This window comes from Arvicanthis niloticus, chromosome 1 (genome assembly GCF_011762505.2).
Source record: "Arvicanthis niloticus isolate mArvNil1 chromosome 1, mArvNil1.pat.X, whole genome shotgun sequence".
Classification (NCBI taxonomy): Eukaryota; Metazoa; Chordata; class Mammalia; order Rodentia; family Muridae; genus Arvicanthis; species Arvicanthis niloticus.
The window spans coordinates 152,517,010-152,534,782 of record NC_047658.1 but is presented as its reverse complement, the minus strand read 5'-3'; the positions used below and the strand labels follow the sequence as shown (position 1 = coordinate 152,534,782).

Sequence of the window (17,773 nt, the reverse complement as noted above, 5' to 3'; positions counted from 1 at the left end):
ACTCTCAGAAGCACCAAGTAACCAGCCTATCATACTCCTTGGACACCTGTCCCGTCCCTTGCAAATACCTAATCCAAAAACCCAAGGCCACCCCTTACCCACAGGACCGAATCTGGTGTCGTGGGAAACAGAATTGCTGAGGCTGGGAAAGCAAAGGCCAGGCAAATTGATAGAGCGGAGTGAGAGGCCAAGTGCTCACACCTTTGAAGAGCACGAGGCCAGACAGCCACTGGAAGTCAGGGTGACATCGTTGTTACTTGTCCAAGGTCACAAAGTGAGAGAAGGTGTTCCAAATCCTGCTTTCTCCAAGTTATCTCTTTTAGGGGAGGAGAGAGAAATAGAGAAAGCTGAGAAGAGAAAGATGTGATGGAAAGGAGGGCTGGTCTTTAAAAGAGAAAGCCTTTCGAAGTGGCAGAGTAGGGAGCAAAGCCGCGGTCAGAAGAAAAGAGGAAGGCGCACGAGGACTGGAATAGAGACAAAAGAGTGGAAAGACAGACAGCGACAAGTGGAGAAAATCAGCGAAACGAGCGGCAGCAAAGTGTGAGCGTTGAAACCAGACAGCCGGGTTCGCTGTCCCGCCTGCGTTCCTGCAGCCGTCTCCCCCGGCACTGCTTCATGTCGCGCCGGGGGGAGCCCAAGCCCTCAATTTGCCACAAATCGGGCTGGACTCGGGCCGCTAAGCCGACCACCGTACTTTTGCTGGCTTTGCCGAACCGGAGCGTCCCAGCTGGAGCGCAGTCCGAGCCACGTGGGGAGGGGGCGTTGCTCAGTTGATGGCAAACGCTTCTGATTGGCCATAGGGCGGAGTTCTTGGCTGCCCGCCGGCAGGACCCCTCCCCACTAAGGCGGGGCCTAAAGGTTCACAGCTGGAAAGGGAGGAGCCAGGGCGGTGCAGCTGGAAAGGGGCGGGGCCTGGGACGCGCGGCAAGCCGCGGCGGGCTCGGGGCGCCCTGGGCTGCCATAAAGTGAATGGGCGCGGGCGGGGGGTGGCACTGCACTGTGCAGCTCACACTCTCCTCCGCTAGCCTGGGAGAGCCCAGCGGAGCGGCCGCCCCGGAGCAGGGGGGCGGCCCCCACCCTGCAGGGTGCCTGGCCCCTGGCCCCTGCCTGCACTCCAGAACGCCACCGCCACCGCCACCACCGGGAGTCAGCCTGCTGCGGGACGCACTGTGAGTACTTGACCATGCGGGGGACAGGGGCTCAGGGGGCCGAGGGGCCAAGGCTGGTCCTGGGACTCCTAAAAGGGAACCTGGGGCAGTTGAACTCTGGTGTTTGGGGAATCGGTCAAGAGAGGAACGGCGTATAGCAGCCCCGGGGCTGGGACATGTGAGAAGGGAAACTCCGAGTAAGGACCTGGGGAATTGAGAAGAAGAGATTTAGGGGACCCGGAGAGAAGCCGAAGAGCTGAACGAATCACAGAGTGGGTAGTCTGGAAACCTTCACCAGAAATCACCCTGAAATCTAGGGGCGAGCGACAAGGACCAGAAGGTGATAGGGGTAGCAGAGACTGTGGCCAGCTGAGCAGAGGGCAGCGGTCGCCCAGCGTAAGGGCAACAGGCGGCTCACAGCGCCACTTGGCCCAGGCTTAGACAGACTCCAGCGGCTGGAAGTAGGGGTGCGCGTAGCAGCTCATGCTTTTCTTCCCAGCTGCTCCTCAGTTGGAACAGGAGCCGTGTTGCGAGAGTCGCTACTGGGTCAGATGGCCGCTGCGAGCTACAGGGCCCAAGCTGCGAGCCCAACGCGACGCGGCTGGCAGGTCTGTCGTGGGGCGTCTTGATCTGGAAGGGTCCAGATCTGGAGCCGCCTCAGAATCGGACAGAATGTCAGCGGCACGTGGGCTTTGGAGCGGATAGAATGTTTGGGGTGGCAAAGTGGTCTCTCTGGAGCAGACGATGTGTCCAGTAGTGTACGGAATGTCCCTGGCTCACTGGCATGTCCACCGGCGGCGCCTGCCCCACTGTATTATGTGCAATGTGGTCAGCTCGGTGGGTCCCCTGAAATCTCAGTTTTCAAACTTGATTCTGCCTCTTCTGCCTATTGGGCCTGGAGAGAGCCAGGAGAGTAGAGGGTGCAGCCTGGCCTTGGGGCTCAACTAGATCAGGGCATCAGTAGATGTCCACAGTCCAAATTGAGGAAAGACTAAAGACCTACAAAGGGAAGACTAAGCTACAGGCTGCAGCAGCAGCAGCAGGCCACCCACAAGCCTCTGAGGGGCTCAGTTCCCTCACAAATTCGGAGTCAACTGTTAGGCCTTCTTTCTTCCCTCCTAACCCTAATTCACAGTACAGCCAACCAGATACCCTCAAATTCCTAGCCTGGTTGTTAGCCCCACTATAGGTTTCTTGATCGACAAGAACCTTCCAGACAAGAAAATTGTAATTTTTTTCATAAAGCAAAGTCTATGGTCTTGAGACTAGGGGAAGAGGGAAAGGAAAGGGGACAGATGAAATTCCGACTCTGTGGTCCCACATGGTGCCTTTACCATTCTCTCAGCCTGGCCAGGAAGAACGGCTCAGTTTGCTTTCTTTCTGACTGAGGGAGAGCTCTGACTCCTTTGGACCAATACAATGACCTCCCCCCGACCCCCACCGCCAGTCCAGTTAGGCAGAAGAGAACAGAGTAGAGGGAACTCTGAATCCATACTCATAAACATGACAACTCAGCCAGGGAGTGAGAAGAACAAATGCAAGGCACTGTTTAACAATAAGTTGTCTTTTTTTTTTTTAATTAAAAAAAAAAGGAGGTGGGTACTTTCCTCATCCTCCAACCAAGAGTAAAATATAATTCTTATTTCTTACATGCCTACTTCCACTCCTCAGCCCTAAAGTTTTCTTAGGTACTGGTTAAGACCTTGTTCCTCATCTTTTATTTGTCCCTTGTTCTCCTTGATAAATAGAAAACCATGACCCAACTGCCCCCCATCACATTATCATACACATCTCAGGGGCTTATGGGAAAAAAATGACTGAAACTATCCAGGAAATGAAGGACTCCATATCAGGGAAGAAAGAAAGAAGGCATTGCAGTTGGTTCTTTGAAAACTTAAAGTTCTCCTTTCACCAAAGAAACAATTAGATAGATAGATAGATAGATAGATAGATAGATAGATAGATAGATAACATCATAACAAAGATAACTAAAAATAAAATCATCCACTCTTGCATGAAACCATGTAGCTGAGTATGTAACTGATTAGTAGCTCTTAGGGAGGATGTTATAGGCCTAGAAAAGTCAGAGAGTGGAGCTGGGAATACAGCTTAGTAAGAGATTATTTGCACAACATACCCAAGGTCCTGGGTTCCAGAGAGAGACGGGGATGGGGGAAGAGACAGATAAACAGACAGACAGACAGACAGACAGACAGACAGACAGACAGACAGAGACTAGTTGGCATGGGGAACCAGGAGGGCTGCTGGGAAAGAGTAACAGAAAGTTTAGGTGAGACAGGATGAAAAATCTATAGCACAAAAAGACCTACATGAGCAAAAGACTTTGCTTGCTGAAATCCTGAAACTGGAGATGGGGTTGGGAGTGGGCGGCTTTTAAAACTGGAGACTTGCAAGCTTAGGATATATAGGAAACTGCTTGCTTGGGTCCTGTGGACAGCTAACTTCCAGAGCTCGTCGTCAGAGAAGCAGTAAAGGCAGGAAGCAAAACTGGATCTTAGAAGGCTTCCAGTGATCAGTGCCTGTCAATCACAAATGCCTGCAGTGTGGAGGGAAAGACCAGAAAAAGAGCAGAACTCGGTTCAAACCTCTTGGTTCTGTGCAACCTGGGACCGTTTCCTGCCTTCTTGGAGATAAGCAGGGATGGACATCCCTGCCACTCAGGGGCCTATGGGTTAACTGAAACGTATCAATCATGTATACAAGGAAAGCTCTTTGTAAACGGAGGAAAACCCAGAAGAAGCCTCACTGCTATTATTCTGCCCAAACTGCAGTCCCCATGACATAAAATCTTTCTTTGGAAGGCGGGGGCTTGTGCCTTAGAGCAGCCTGATCATACCCTTGATTCAGCTACAGCCAGACTCTTAAGGAGAGATGGAACATCTTCCCTGGGGTTCCGGTGTCAGCCGTCATCCCTGTCCCTCTCTGAGAACATGAGGAGTTCCCCCATGTATCTTAACCTCTCTATCCAGTAGCCTGATCTGAACTCTGCCTGTCCACTACTCAAGAATGTCAGTGAGAGCCTAGGATCTAGGTCCAGGAAGGGAGGGCAGGGTGCAAGGGCTGAAGCTGACATCCTACAGTGAGCAAGGCATGACAATAGGTCGAATCTTTCCTTCCCTATTTTTATGTTATGATGCTTGCTAGAGTATGGGAGAGAGGGATGAGAGCCAACCAAAAGGATGTGTTAGAATCCAAGCTTCAGAGGATCTACCGTGTGAACAGTGGCCTGTGAGCATGACACGGAGGAAAGGGAAAGAGGGCTGTGGGAAGAGACAAGTGATGTACAAGACTCTCCTCATCTTCCATCCTCAAGACACTCTTTAACTTTTTGATTGCTTGTAATAGTCTCCCTGTGTAGCCCAGACTGGCCTTGAACTGGAAGCTTCTGGCCTCAGCCCTCCTAACGCTGCCAGGTTGACATGGTTTCAACCATCTTTACAAATCTACAAATCTGTTTCCCAGCCTGATCCATTCTAGTCACCACTGCGAATAAAGGGCACAAAGATGTTACTTTTGTATGTCAACTGCTGACAGCCTTAAACTAGTCCCAGGGCTTACGGAAGGGCTTCTTGGTGGGGAGCTGGGAAGACAGTGCAGGAATAGGACAGTAATGGGCTGGCCGTGCCTATCTTCTTTATATGATTACCTTAAGACTGGGGCTAGGTGTGTATATGCACATGCTTTATGAAATAGCGTGCACAATCAATTAGAAGTCTTAAAATTAAGCTGTGGGTGGGGCTAGGGATGTGTGTCAGGTAGCTTAGTGGTAGTAGAGTGTTTGCCTAGCGTGTACAAGGGGCCTGGTTCAACCCCCAGTACATTGACGTGAACATGCAGCTTAAATAAAATCAGGCTAGAGATCGCAAAGATACTTCATATTAGCTGCTGCTGTTTCACACCTTGCCCTGTTTTCATATATGGGCTCCCCATATAACCCAAGACCAAGCTGGATTTGAGCTCCTGATCTTCCTGTCTCAGCCTCCTGAGTGCTGGGATTATAGGCATGCATCACCATACCCTGGATGTAGGAGATTTTCCTTTTAACAGAAAAGCCAAGAACAATCTAGCCTTGACTGCACCACTTCTGAATCAGCACTGTCTCTTGTCACGGACCCTCACCCGAAGCCCTTTTTCCCTGCTGGACTCTCATGGCCCACACTAAGCCTCTGATCAAGTGAGGCTCTGCATTGCCCTTTAAATACTCCCAGTAGTTCTGGACTATTTAAAAGACCCTGCCCCTTCTCTTTCTCCTCAACCCCCATTTCAGTGATGTACCTGCGTTCTCTGAGTCCCCCAACATTTGATACCTCTTTATATGGGCTCCCATATCTGACCTCCCACAACCTGAAAGTAAGACCTAAGAACCCCATTTTTCCATCCTATATTCTGTTTGCCTCCCTAGACTGTGAGTAATTTAAAGTTAGTGGATTACAGTCCCTGGGGACCCCTCTTCACACACGTATAATGCCTTACCAAAGACGGAAGCAAGGGATGGACACCAAGAAGCATGTATCATTACTTCTCTGATCCCCAATTCACCCCTTTGATAACTTGGATCCATCAAATCCTGCCTCCACCTGAGGTGTGGGGTTTCATCCTGAAGCTATGAGCACATTTAAGACACATCTGTTCCCCGCTGCACACCGCAGTTCAGCAGACAGGAGTCTGAGCGCAGGGTACCTCAAGTGAATAGAAGAAGGTTATATGCATTCCACGGTTTCACTTCGGCCTCAGGATTGTGGGATGGCACAGGACTTGTTCAGGAACCTTTTCACCTATGCCCAGTTTACCTGTTCCCAGTTTACTGTTTTGCTGAGCAGAGGTATAGATCACAACCCTGGTTCTCCTTCTCTCCCTCCTCATTCACTGCCTCCAAGATGAGAATTTTCTCCCATTCCTTCCCTGCTTGTTTCTCCTGCTTCAGGCATCGTTGTTTCAATTTGTCTTGGATTCTTCCTGTGGCCTTGATCCACTGCTCTGGACTACAAGCAGGTCCCATGAGAGTTGCCCTCTTACCATGAGCTTGCATCCCTTGGGAACCCTAGCCTATGAACTGGTCCTTGACTTAATGTCTTGTGACTATTGTGTTCTTGCTTGTCCATAATAGACCTTTTGTACTTTGAAATCAAAACATACCTAAAGATCTTCTATTTCCCCTAGGCCAGAGTTAGCCACCATAATGCCAGTGAAGTTTGGACCTTATATCCCCAGCACAATGTGGCAAAAAGAATAGGAATGGCCAGACAGCCCCTCTTGGAGCTAGATCCATCACCACAGTTACCTTTCGGCTATGTCTGGCCCTGCCAGCATCAACCAGACATGCAACTTCTACACTACTGTCTATCTCTAACTATCCACCGAGTGAGATGAAGTCCCTGGCCCCTGGCCCAACTCCCCAGCTTCCTGACCTCTCCCAGTTTGGGGGAGCTTAATCCTCAGCCAGCCTGTCTCCAACTCAGATAACAACTTGGCGCCCCCAGCCTTTGCCTGACCAGCCCACCCGGACATGAAGCTGCCTGCCTGAGTTCTATGCCCTCCCTTTCTTCTCTTCATATCCTGGCCTTAGTGTGCGTTTCTCTCTGTAGTGTCGCAGACAGAGATCCCTTTCCTTAGCCCATTCTGCTGTTTTTTTTATTCTGCGTGCTCTAAGTTCAGTGCGGTGTGTGCCACATCACTCACTGAAGTGCGGCGTTTCACCAGTATCCACAAGGACTTTTTTATTGAGACACAGAGACTGGGGAGGTGAGCTACCCAAGCAAGGATAAGTTCTTAGTCTCCATTCTAGATCAGTGGCTGATTCAGTACTCAGCTCCTAGAAGGAACTAGAAAAACATTCTAATTTTTATTTTTATATAAGCTATATGTTATTTGAACCTTATAACAAAACTGGACGATTGCTGGTGGTGCTTGCCAGTAGGATAAGACAGGAAAACCAAGAGACAGGAGGCAGCCTAAGCTGTACTTTGGAGCTGGGTATGTTTGTAGATCTCAGTTTGTAGAGTGCTTGTCTAAAGTGAATTAAGCCCAGCACTACATAAACAGGTTATGGCGGTAGGACATGCCTTTAATCCCAGCGCTTGGGGCAGGGATGGGGTAAGAAGCAGGAGGACTAGAGGTTCAAGGCTATCCTTAGCTATAAGTGAGCCCAAGGCCATCCTGGGCTATGTGAGACTCGATCTCAAATAAATATAAATAAATAAATAATCTAGTGGTAAAGGCAGAGTCGTGGACACATATCTGTAATCCTCACACGTGGCAGGAAGGTGAGAAGGTTGAAGGCATCTTGTGCAGCAGCACTACCCTATCTGAAGAAGAGAGAAAAGAAGCCGAAGGCATGAAGACAGGCAGAGACGGGATTGTGATCTCACTCTTAATGATGAAATATGTACTATGCCCAAAAGGAAGTAACTTGCCAAGGACACACAGCTAATAAGTTGGGGGTTATCAGAACCTGAACCTAGATCTTTTGACTCCAAACCTGATTTGTTTGGCCCATAACGAATTATCCCCTAGTTCCAGCCTTCCCGTGCCTCCTTTTCACTCAGCCAAGCAGCCTCTCTCCAAGAGCCACTAAGTGAGGAGCATCGTTCCCTGCTCCCCTTGGCCTCCTCCCCCCCTACACACACAGAGAGAGTTCTGAACTCCTGGGACTGAGAGAGCTGAGGTTCAGAGGGGCCAGGGAGGGAAAAGGAGGGGGAGGGGAATGGCTAGCTCCAAAACAGCCAGGCAGCTGTCCCTGTCAGAGAGACAGAGGAGACTGTATGACCGCGTGTGTCTGTCTGCCTGAATGTGGGCGCGCATGTGTGTGAGAGAGTGTGTGTTTGTGCCTCTAGCTTCAAGTCCAAGTGCTCCTGTGTCTAAGTGGGGGCCTGTGTGTGTCTGCACATGTGTCGTCTGTCTCTGAGAGCACACAGCTTGAACTCTGCCTGTCTCTTGCTCTGGCTGCTATCCTCTTCCCGGGCCTCCTTCTACTGAAATAGAGGATGAAAGCTAGCCGCAGGTATGGAATGCCAGGGAAAGGGGAGCCCAGAAAACTGAAAGTCTGCTGCCAGGATGCACTGAAAGGATGGATGGCAACAGAGGGACGGAGCTCTCCCTGCAGGCAAGCTTCACTGTCCCCTTTGCACAGTTCTGTGTTGCTTCTGTGGCTCCTGGAAAAGTCAGGAGCATGGTTTGAATTTCAAGGTCATCTGGAGTCTGAAGGAAGGGCCAGCTGCAAAGCGCCTCAACTTCCAGCTCTAACTTCCTCCCACATTGTCCCAGAAAATTCGAAGATGTGCTGGTCAAACTGTCACACTTCCTCGCAAGGTCATCTCCACTCCAGGGGACCGTTGTTGGGCCTCGGTTTTCCAATTCCAAGCTTCTGCCCTGAAACCTGGAAAGGGAAGTAAGCTGAGCACTTCCACCCTTGGCCCAATTTCTCTCCTTCCTTCCTGGGCTCCCTCCTGTCTCACCTCTCTAACCCCAGGAAGAGTTCAAGAACAAGACCCATCTGCCAGTGGGAAGAGCAAGAATTGTGTCGAATCTCAGTCCTACTGTCAACTTGGCTCGAGGTGGGGCCGTGTTCTCAGAGCTGGTTGAAGGGGGTATTACCATGTACAAACACAGGCCATTGTCCACCCTCACAGCCTTCAGAAAGGTTCTTAATAAACCTTGATTAGCCAAGAGATGCACATCTTCATCTAGGCTAATCCACCACAGTAATGCCATGATGTCCCTGATAATGGGGAAAGGGTGTTGGAGACAGAGATCCCCCCCCCCCCAGCTCTCTCCTTCTGTCTCTAGTTTCTGTTTTCTGCCCAAGAGGCTCCTGGAGTCAAGAGTTCCATTACTGTCCCTTTTCTTTCCTCTCATGGGAGGTCTTGGGAAAGTCAACCAGAAAGGGGACCAACCAGGGAAACCTCAACAGGGACCCAGGCAGACTCCTTGAGAAAGTCAGGCTAGGTTTGAGATCGGAATTCTAACAAGAAGTGGTGTGTGTGTGTGTGTTGGGGGAGTGTGTGTAAAGGAATCTATACATACTACCTGGAATGATGTGAAGGGCCAGGGGTGACTGATAGAAGGTGAGACAAGCAAAGGAACAGAAGGAGCCTATGTGCCTTGTGGTTTTCTTCCTCTCTCTCTCTCTCTCTCTCTCTCTCTCTCTCTCTCAATTTTCAGAGTTTTTTTTTAAATTGTATTCATAGAAACAAGATGAGGGTATAGGATCCCCTGGAACTGGAGTCACTGGTGGTTATAAGCTACCATATGGATGCTAGAAATTCAACCTAGGTTCTCTGCAAGAACAAATGCTTTAAGCCATGGAGCCATCTCTCCAACTCGGTGTTGACATGGAACTGCTTATTCAAACAAACCAATTTATTAAGAAAGTATAAGTAACTCAAACAAGCAGAGTCATCCTACTGAGGAAGCAGACCTAAGGAGATCCAAGCTGGAGTTCTAGTAAAATCCACGAGAGAACTTCTACAGAGTGCTCCAAGGAACTCAGTTTGGAAAAGCCTCTTTAGGAGCCCACAGATTTAGCTCAGGTCCTGAGTGGCTTAGCTCAGTTGCTTTGGGTCTCAGGCTCCACCTATGGAACGGGGGGGGGGGGGGGGGCCTGACCATCCCTAACCTCAAGGTCTAAAATCTGAAATTCTCCAAAATCCAAAAGCTGAGGTGAAGGTATATCCAGTTTCAGGGTTTTACATTTTATTTTGTTTTGTTTATGTACATGGGTATTTTATCCTCATGCACGCACACCAAAAGAAGGCATCAGACCCTATGAGACTACAGTTACAGATGGTTATGAGCCACCATGTGGATGCTGGGAATTGAACTCAGGACCTCTGGAAGAGCATCAGTGCTGAGCCATCTCTCCACCCTGCAGTTTCAGAGCTTTTGGATTAGAGATCCTCTACTGGAAATCTAAACAAATATTCCTTAGGTATACGGGTACGAGTTTGTGTGTGCAAAGGTGCACATGCACAGTAGGGAAGCCAGAGGTTAACATCTGGAGTCTTCCTCAATCATTCTGTGTCTTGGGGTTTTGGTTTTATTTTTTGTTTTGTTTTGTTGAGACAGAGTCTCTTGTTGAACTTGGAACTGGCCAATCAGCTTGGCTGGCTGGCCAGGGATCGCCCTGTTTGATTCTCCCCAGTACTGGAGTTACAGGATGGTGCTTTGTGGATGCTGAAATAAATCAAACTCAAGTCCTTAGCTTGTATGACAAGTACTTTACCAGCTGGATCACCGCTTGTATTTTGAGGCAGGGTCTCGTGTAGCTAAGGTTGACCTGAAACTCCAGGTCTAATTTCCAAGGGTACTAGAATTACAGATCTACTTTACCTGGCTCTAAGGAAATATTGTATTTTTGTAAAAATAAAACTGAAAAAGAAAAACACCTTTAATGCTGGGATAGTGGTGGTGGCGGCAGCAGCACACGCCTTCAATGCCAGCACTTGGGTGACAGGTAGGCAGATCTCTAAGTTGGAGTCCATGTTGGTGTACAGAGTGAGTTCCAGGGCTACATAGACAAACCCTGTCTAGAAAAGCTAGATGAATAGATAGATAGATAGATAGATAGATAGATAGATAGATAAACTGAAACTTAGCTAGGCATGGTAACCCAGGCCTGTAATTCCAGCATTCAAAGGTAGGTGCAGGAATGAAGATCATAAATTAAGGCTAGCCTGAGCTACATGAGATCCTACCCCCAAACAAACAAAATGGAGCTGCTGTGGCACTAGGCATAGGCCTGACAGTTAACGAGTCTATTGTACGTACATGTGTGTGCATAAAAGCTCTCAGTGAACATCTTTTCCTCATTTGGCTTCTCTTTCTCAAGTCTTTTTCCCCCAATGTATGGGTGTCTTCCCTGTTTGTTCACCAGAGTGCCTCATCCCTGGGGAGGCCAGAAGAAGGCTTTGGATCCCCTGGAACTGGAGTTTGAGATGGTTGTGAGCATCCAGTCATGTGGGTGCTGGGAATTGAAGTAGTATCCTCTCGGAGAACATCCAATGTCTTTAACCACTGAGCCATTTCCTCTGCCCTGCCATACTCGATTCTATAGTACACCATTCGGGATAGCTCTCTGTCAGTGGATGAGAGAAGAGGCAAGAACGATGTGAGAAAACTCTGTTTAGGAGCCTGATAAATTGATGGTCTGTTGTTGTTTGTTTGTTTGTTTGTTTGTTTGTTTGTTTGAAACAGAGTCTCACCGTGTGTTCTTGGCTGACCTGGTGCTCACTGTAGGATAAGCTAAGATCGAACTCATGGACGATCTTCCTGCTTCTGCCTCTTGAGTCCTAGAATCAGAGGCACGCACCACGTCAGGTTATCCATAAGCCCCCCTGATTTTTACCTCTTTTAACCTGACGTGTGTCTTCTCTTTCTTCTAGAGCCCTCCCTCCATGGAGTTTGGGCTGCTTGGTGAGGCAGAGGCTCGAAGCCCTGCGCTGTCATTGTCAGATGCAGGCACCCCACACCCTCAGCTTCCAGAACATGGCTGCAAGGGGCAGGAGCACAGTGGTGAGCGCGCCCCCTTCTGGAGGTGGAGGAGAAAACAGCTTAGCCTTGATACGGGGTGGGCTCTAGAGTGACAACCTGAGTGGGAGCCAGCTAGAGGCTGAGGAATTCCTCGAGGGCCCTGAACTAGCGACTCCGCACAGGCCCTAGCGCCCTATGACCTGCCTCATTCTGACCCCCCAGACTCGGAGAAGGCGTCGGCCTCACTGCCGGGGGGCTCACCCGAGGACGGCTCTCTGAAGAAGAAACAGCGGCGACAACGCACGCACTTCACCAGCCAGCAGCTGCAGGAGCTGGAGGCCACCTTCCAGAGGAATCGCTACCCTGACATGAGCACGCGCGAAGAGATCGCCGTGTGGACCAACCTCACTGAGGCCCGCGTGCGGGTATGGCCCTGCCTGAGCCGCAGTCCTCACCTGCATGCACCTCCTTCTCGTCCCCCACCCCTTACCCCAAGTAGCTGGAGACTCTGTGGGGCGGGTGCCACGTCCGGCCCAGTTCCCGTCCCGGGATCCCCACCTTCCTGCTGCCTTGCCTGCCACCCACTATCACACGATTCCTCGCTCGGACCAGGGCTCACCTTCCCCTCATTTCTCTTTGATCCCGAGCTGCTCCCCCGACCCTGCGGTCGCTGGCTTCTCTTCTCGGGACCCCCAGGCTCGGTGCGCTTCTCCCTTCCAGCCTGTATCCACCATGCACCTCTGATCTTCCCTGTCCGGGCTCGATCCTACAGTGGGTGCCCCACTCCCCAACCACTCCCGCCTTCTGATAGCCTTTCTCCGACGCTCGCAGGTTTGGTTCAAGAACCGGCGCGCCAAGTGGCGGAAGCGGGAGCGCAGCCAGCAGGCGGAGCTGTGCAAGGGTGGTTTCGCAGCCCCACTCGGGGGCCTGGTGCCACCCTACGAGGAGGTGTACCCGGGCTACTCGTACGGCAACTGGCCGCCCAAGGCGCTCGCCCCGCCGCTCGCTGCCAAGACCTTCCCGTTCGCCTTCAACTCGGTCAACGTGGGGCCTCTAGCTTCACAGCCTGTATTCTCACCGCCCAGCTCCATCGCCGCCTCCATGGTGCCCTCGGCCGCAGCTGCCCCGGGCACCGTACCAGGTCCCGGAGCCTTGCAGGGCCTGGGCGGGGCACCCCCCGGGCTGGCTCCAGCCTCAGTGTCCTCCGGAGCAGTGTCCTGCCCTTACGCCTCGGCCGCTGCAGCCGCCGCTGCAGCCGCCTCCTCCCCCTATGTATACCGGGACCCGTGTAACTCGAGCCTGGCTAGCCTGCGGCTCAAAGCCAAGCAGCACGCCTCTTTCAGCTACCCCGCCGTGCCCGGGCCGCCGCCGGCCGCTAATCTTAGCCCCTGCCAGTACGCCGTGGAACGGCCGGTGTGAACCGCAGGTCTGTGGATCCATCCCCGAGGGCGGGGCAGTAATTCACAGCCTCTCCGGACAGGGGTCGCCTAGACTGGCTTGACCTCGTCCCAGGGTCTGAAAGGGGTGCCAGAGAACCCGGGAAGAGGCGGCAGGCTCCGAAGAGGGTCTTTTCCCTCACAGCCCCGGAGGGGTGGTCTGACCCCTATATGGAGACCGCGCCCCTGGGACTAAGGCCAGGAACAGGGACCAGCTCCCCCAGGGCCAATTCACCGTTGGCTCACCCCGCCTTCTCCAGACTCCCCCTATCCCGTTTTCAAAGATCAATGAAATAAACGTGCGCGGACTGTCAAAGGCCTGATGATTCAGACTTGCGGTTGAACCCTCTTGCCCTTCATCCTTCCCACTGTCCAGAAGGACAGCTGGGTGTACAGGAACGGAGTGAGCGGCCAGGCTTCTAAGTACTCCTTTCCTCCAGGATGGGGAAGCAGGGACTATGAAGCTTAGTGTGACCAGCAAGTTGACAGGGATCGTCCTCTGCTGGTGCTGCGCCGCCACCTGGTGGTCTCAGGGAGGACAGCTGGTAGGTCTGGGCTCCAGTGCTTCCTTGCAGGGATCTATTTTGCAGTTCAGCCTATGATTTTAGGACTTGTTTCTCACTGTTTCTTTCTTTCAGAGGCTTGGGTCTCTAACAGCAATAAACTTCTAGTCTGTAACAGACAATTATTAAGCGCCTACCGGGCCTAGGATTTTTATTGAGTGTTTGTGTGTGCCTCTATCCTTCCACACACCCTCAGGCTCCCCGTCAGCAGCCTCCTCCTACCGCAGACATCACTTTCCCGCTCCAAGTTCACAAATCCTCAAAATCATGTTGACCTCTTTAATTAAAAAAATAGAAGCCGGGCAGTGGTGGTGCACGCCTTTAATCCCAGCCCTTGGGAGGCAGAGGCAGGTGGATTTCTGAGTTCGAGGCCAGCCTGATCTACAGAGTGAGTTCCAGGACAGCCAGGACTACACAGAGAAACCCTGGCTTGAAAAACAAAACAAAAAACAAACAAAAAATAGAGCAAGAAGAGAAAGATTTCTAAATATAAATATAAATAACTCGATTTTAAGGACCTCAGTCCTATCCCCTTCCTAGGGCTTGGTTTTCCTTCACATTAAAGACAGAAACATCAAAGTACCAGACTACACCCCTATCCCAAGGGTGACATTTTCTTGGTTGTCATAGCTTCCTGCAACTTTGAGGGTACATATCCCATGGGGAAAACCATACAAGGGAGGTACCCTAATCATTCTCCCATGCCCAACCCTTGGTGCCGTGGAGGAAAGGTGAGGCTCCATCTTTCTTTCCAACTCTCATTGGCTTTTGGACTCGGCTTTGCCCTTGGGCCTGAGGTAGGCTCTGTGGAAGAAGTGAGCAAATAGGATGAAATAGGTCCCATATAGCATAAAGGACCAGAAGAAGTGTTCCGTTGTTGTGTGGCATCCTTTCTCCTGCCTCCAGATGTAATTCAATATGCCAAAGATGGTCCCCAGAACCATCTGCAGGATCTGCAAGCTGGTGATGACCATGGGAAGAATGTTGGGGTGCTTTACTTTGGCGGCTTTCAAGGTGTAGTAGGTGTACATGACAGAATGGACGCCCAAGTTCATGGTCATGAACCAGCCACCTGAAGGCACTTTGTTCTTGTATCCAAAGCTTGTGAACAGTAACACTGTGCTGTGATGGTACCAGTGGACAAAGATGAGTGGACGCTTACGCAGGATGATGAAGGCCGTGTCTCCTGAGAGATGAGGGGGTCATAGCTGGCATGCCACCCAGTGCTGGGACCACCCACTGCCCGGTATGTGAACACATCGGGGAATCTCAGGGTGTGGAAGGGGGGAATATCTCACTAAGACCCAGGAATACGGAAGGGACTATCCATGTGATGGGTAGGGAGGAGCACTGGAGAAGAATGCAAGTCACTGGGCACCAGAGACAAAGCCTCTGCACTCACCGAGTTCAACAACCTTGCTGAGAAGAAAGACCCAGGACCAGAATTTGATTATGGTGTCATCAATGTAGATAGCAAAGCACACAGTTTGCTTGAGGCCCGCTGTAAACATCACAGTTACCATAAACTTCCACGTCCTCCATGCACCTAGGATACTGAAGTGAGACGGTACACAAAGGTATAAAGGTACCAGGGAATGCCCAGGCGTAAACCCAACCCCACCCCACCGCATTCCCATCTGAATCACCTCTTCACCCCTCCAAGGGGAGTGGCTACAGCTTTCGAGATCCTGGGGCCAATCTGGCAGATCTAACAAGTATTCTCCGTGAGATATAGGTTAAGAAAAAGCCAATCAATACAGGGGGAGAGGTGAAATAAAAGTTAAGAACGGGGTTCTTGAAGTAGGATGCAAGTCAGAAGAAGTGAGCGCCAAGATACGAAACAGCACGGTGAGGAGGGGCTGGAGATCTTGCTGGTGCTCTTCAATTGCTTTGAGAGAGCAATTTGGGAACTGAGACGTTTTACGGCTGGAGAATTTTGCCGGCCACATAGAGCAGGAGAGGAATGGGGTAGAGCCTAGCATCTTTAGTCTCAGAACTCAGGAGACTGAGGCAGGACGGTTGTGGTGTTTGAGGCTAACCTGGGCTACACTGTGGCTATTAGAGCCATCTGGGATGCAGATTAAGAGACTGTCTTTTAGAGTAAACGTTTTAAAGAGGGGTGATACAGAACAGGGACCGTCATCTTGGGCCCAAGAACAGAGAAAAACGAGGCACTATGGAAAAGAAGCCCATGAGGCTGTGGATTTCAGAAAGCCTCAGGATAAGATGGAGATGTAAGGACTGAAGAACGGGCAGAGGACTTACCTGAATATTGCCAGGCAGAAGGACCAGAGGATGAGAGGCCCCTGCAAGCTGAAGCCCTTCCGAGTTTTCATGAAGGTCTGGCCAACGACGATGAGTGACAGATAGACGAGCACTATGAGAAATGAACTCACCCTGGAGGGCAGAAAGCAGATGGATTCACAGTGGGGCTGCTTAAAAGAATGCCCGTTCATCTCCAAGAGGGGCTCCTCTAGAGTTCCAGCAGGATGATGTTTGGTTTCCTTATGTTTATGGGGTAATAGGGGGTGGCAGTATTCACAGATATAAAGTACCTAGCACAGGGCACAGTCGAGATTTCTGTGATTATGGCTTTCTCAATGAAGATAACAGTTGTCTACCTGTACCCAAGAACTACTCTGTCCAGAGGTGTGGTGTAAGAAGAGTGTAGCAACATCTGTTTGGCTTATGGAGAGATGATTGAACAACAAAGTCACCCCACAAAACAGGTCTGGGATGCTTTAGGGCTAAGACAGAAAGCCTCAGAAAAGCTTTGACAGAGTTCTCAACTTTGTGTCAGCTTTACATCAGAGAAGATGGGACATTTGGGGAATGTGATAAATGTGTGGGACAGGTTAATCCCAAGTACCCAGTCAGTCTCTCTCTCTCTCTCTCTCTCTCTCTCTCTCTCTCTCTCTCTCTCTCTCTCTGTGTGTGTGTGTGTGTGTGTGTATGTGTGTATGTGTGTATGTGTGTATGTATGTGTGTGCGTATGTGTCTCTCTGTCTCTATCACTCGGTGTGTCTGTCTCTGTCTGTCTCTGTCTCTCTCTACGAACCTAACAAAGCTTCATTCAGGCCAATCTCTCCTCAGCTCAGTTCCTTCAGTTCTCTTGGTTTTTTTCTTTGCTTTTGTCTCCTCCCAAATTTCTCTTCCCAACTTCTCATTTCTGGATCCTTTCTTCTAGCGCTAATCTCTTAGAGAGGTATCTTAAAAGAGGGAGGGGGAGGGGGATCGGAGCCCTGGAGACTTTACAGGCATTCACTCCCTGTCTCCACTTCCCTCAAAGCGGTTGGTCCTACCCCATCACCAGGTCTCACCAGTACTCCTCCAAAAAGGGCCTTAAGTCCTGCGACATCTCGAAGTCATAGGGTTGGACCAGCTCCGTTTTTAACCCACGTGAGAAATTCATGGATGTGTCCATTTCGATTTTGCAGACGACGAGGTTCAGCGCTTGGGGTAGGGGCTGGGCGAGACCCAAGGGAGTAGAAGTTGGAGTGGGTCTCCAGGACGAAGAAACCCAGGACAGAAAGAACTTGTGTGTAAGCAGAAGGACCCCGGCGCCTGGTACATGCGATGCTAACCAGCCCGCTCGCGCCACGGCTGCGGTATATATCCCCCAGTTACTAAACTGGGGATCCAGGCGGTGCAAGGCCAGCTCCCGCCCTCAGCAGTTATCCAATCTTAGCTAGCCAAGGGCCATGTCCCACCCCTGGGCCTCCTCCTCTATGACTGATCATTCTCAGGGCACCTCCCCCTAGGAACCAAGCATGCCCCAAATCCGCTCCTCCTTCTCCTCCTCCTCCTTTTTTTTTTTTTTTTTTTTTTTTTTTTGTTTGTTTGTTTTTTGTTTTTTTTTTTAATTCCACCAGCTGTCCCAGGTTGGCTCATAAGCACACCCCTCCCCCACCCCCGCCCCAATCCTTGATTTCACCGAGTCCCCAGGCAGTCTTCCTTTAATTCCACCAGCTGTCCCAGGTTGGCTCATAAGCACACCCCTCCCCCGCCCCAACCCCAGTCCTTGATTTCACCGAGTCCCCAGGCAGACCAGTCTTCCTCTGGCACAGTCACCTCTTTGCCTTTGCCTCATTTTGCATTAATCTTCACCTACTTGGCCCTGAAGAGAAAGTGGAGGAAC

General features: G+C 50.8%; 2 protein-coding genes and 1 long non-coding RNA gene across 3 annotated transcripts; 1 reads left to right on the top strand and 2 right to left on the bottom strand.

Annotated features, from left to right (window-relative positions):
* The first annotated feature begins 918 nt into the window (after nucleotides 1-918).
* Nucleotides 919-13,388, top strand: Pitx3 (paired like homeodomain 3). The gene is made up of 4 exons (XM_034501635.2): nucleotides 919-1,169; nucleotides 11,549-11,678; nucleotides 11,859-12,061; nucleotides 12,468-13,388. The coding sequence occupies exons 2-4, from the start codon at nucleotides 11,561-11,563 to the stop codon at nucleotides 13,053-13,055; spliced, it is 909 nt and encodes a 302-aa protein (XP_034357526.1). The 5' UTR covers nucleotides 919-1,169; nucleotides 11,549-11,560; the 3' UTR covers nucleotides 13,056-13,388.
* On the bottom strand, nucleotides 6,862-12,490 carry LOC143437910 (uncharacterized). The gene is made up of 3 exons (XR_013107096.1): nucleotides 12,256-12,490; nucleotides 10,935-11,455; nucleotides 6,862-8,544 (listed from the first exon to the last, which is right to left on the bottom strand). It is a non-coding gene; the product is annotated as an uncharacterized LOC143437910 (long non-coding RNA).
* A 396-nt stretch (nucleotides 13,389-13,784) lies between the features above and the next one.
* Nucleotides 13,785-17,243, bottom strand: Elovl3 (ELOVL fatty acid elongase 3). Its single transcript, XM_034486695.2, has 4 exons — nucleotides 16,956-17,243; nucleotides 15,901-16,032; nucleotides 15,038-15,189; nucleotides 13,785-14,821 (listed from the first exon to the last, which is right to left on the bottom strand). The coding sequence occupies exons 1-4, from the start codon at nucleotides 17,057-17,059 to the stop codon at nucleotides 14,394-14,396; spliced, it is 816 nt and encodes a 271-aa protein (XP_034342586.1). The 5' UTR covers nucleotides 17,060-17,243; the 3' UTR covers nucleotides 13,785-14,393.
* Nucleotides 17,244-17,773: the final 530 nt, after the last annotated feature.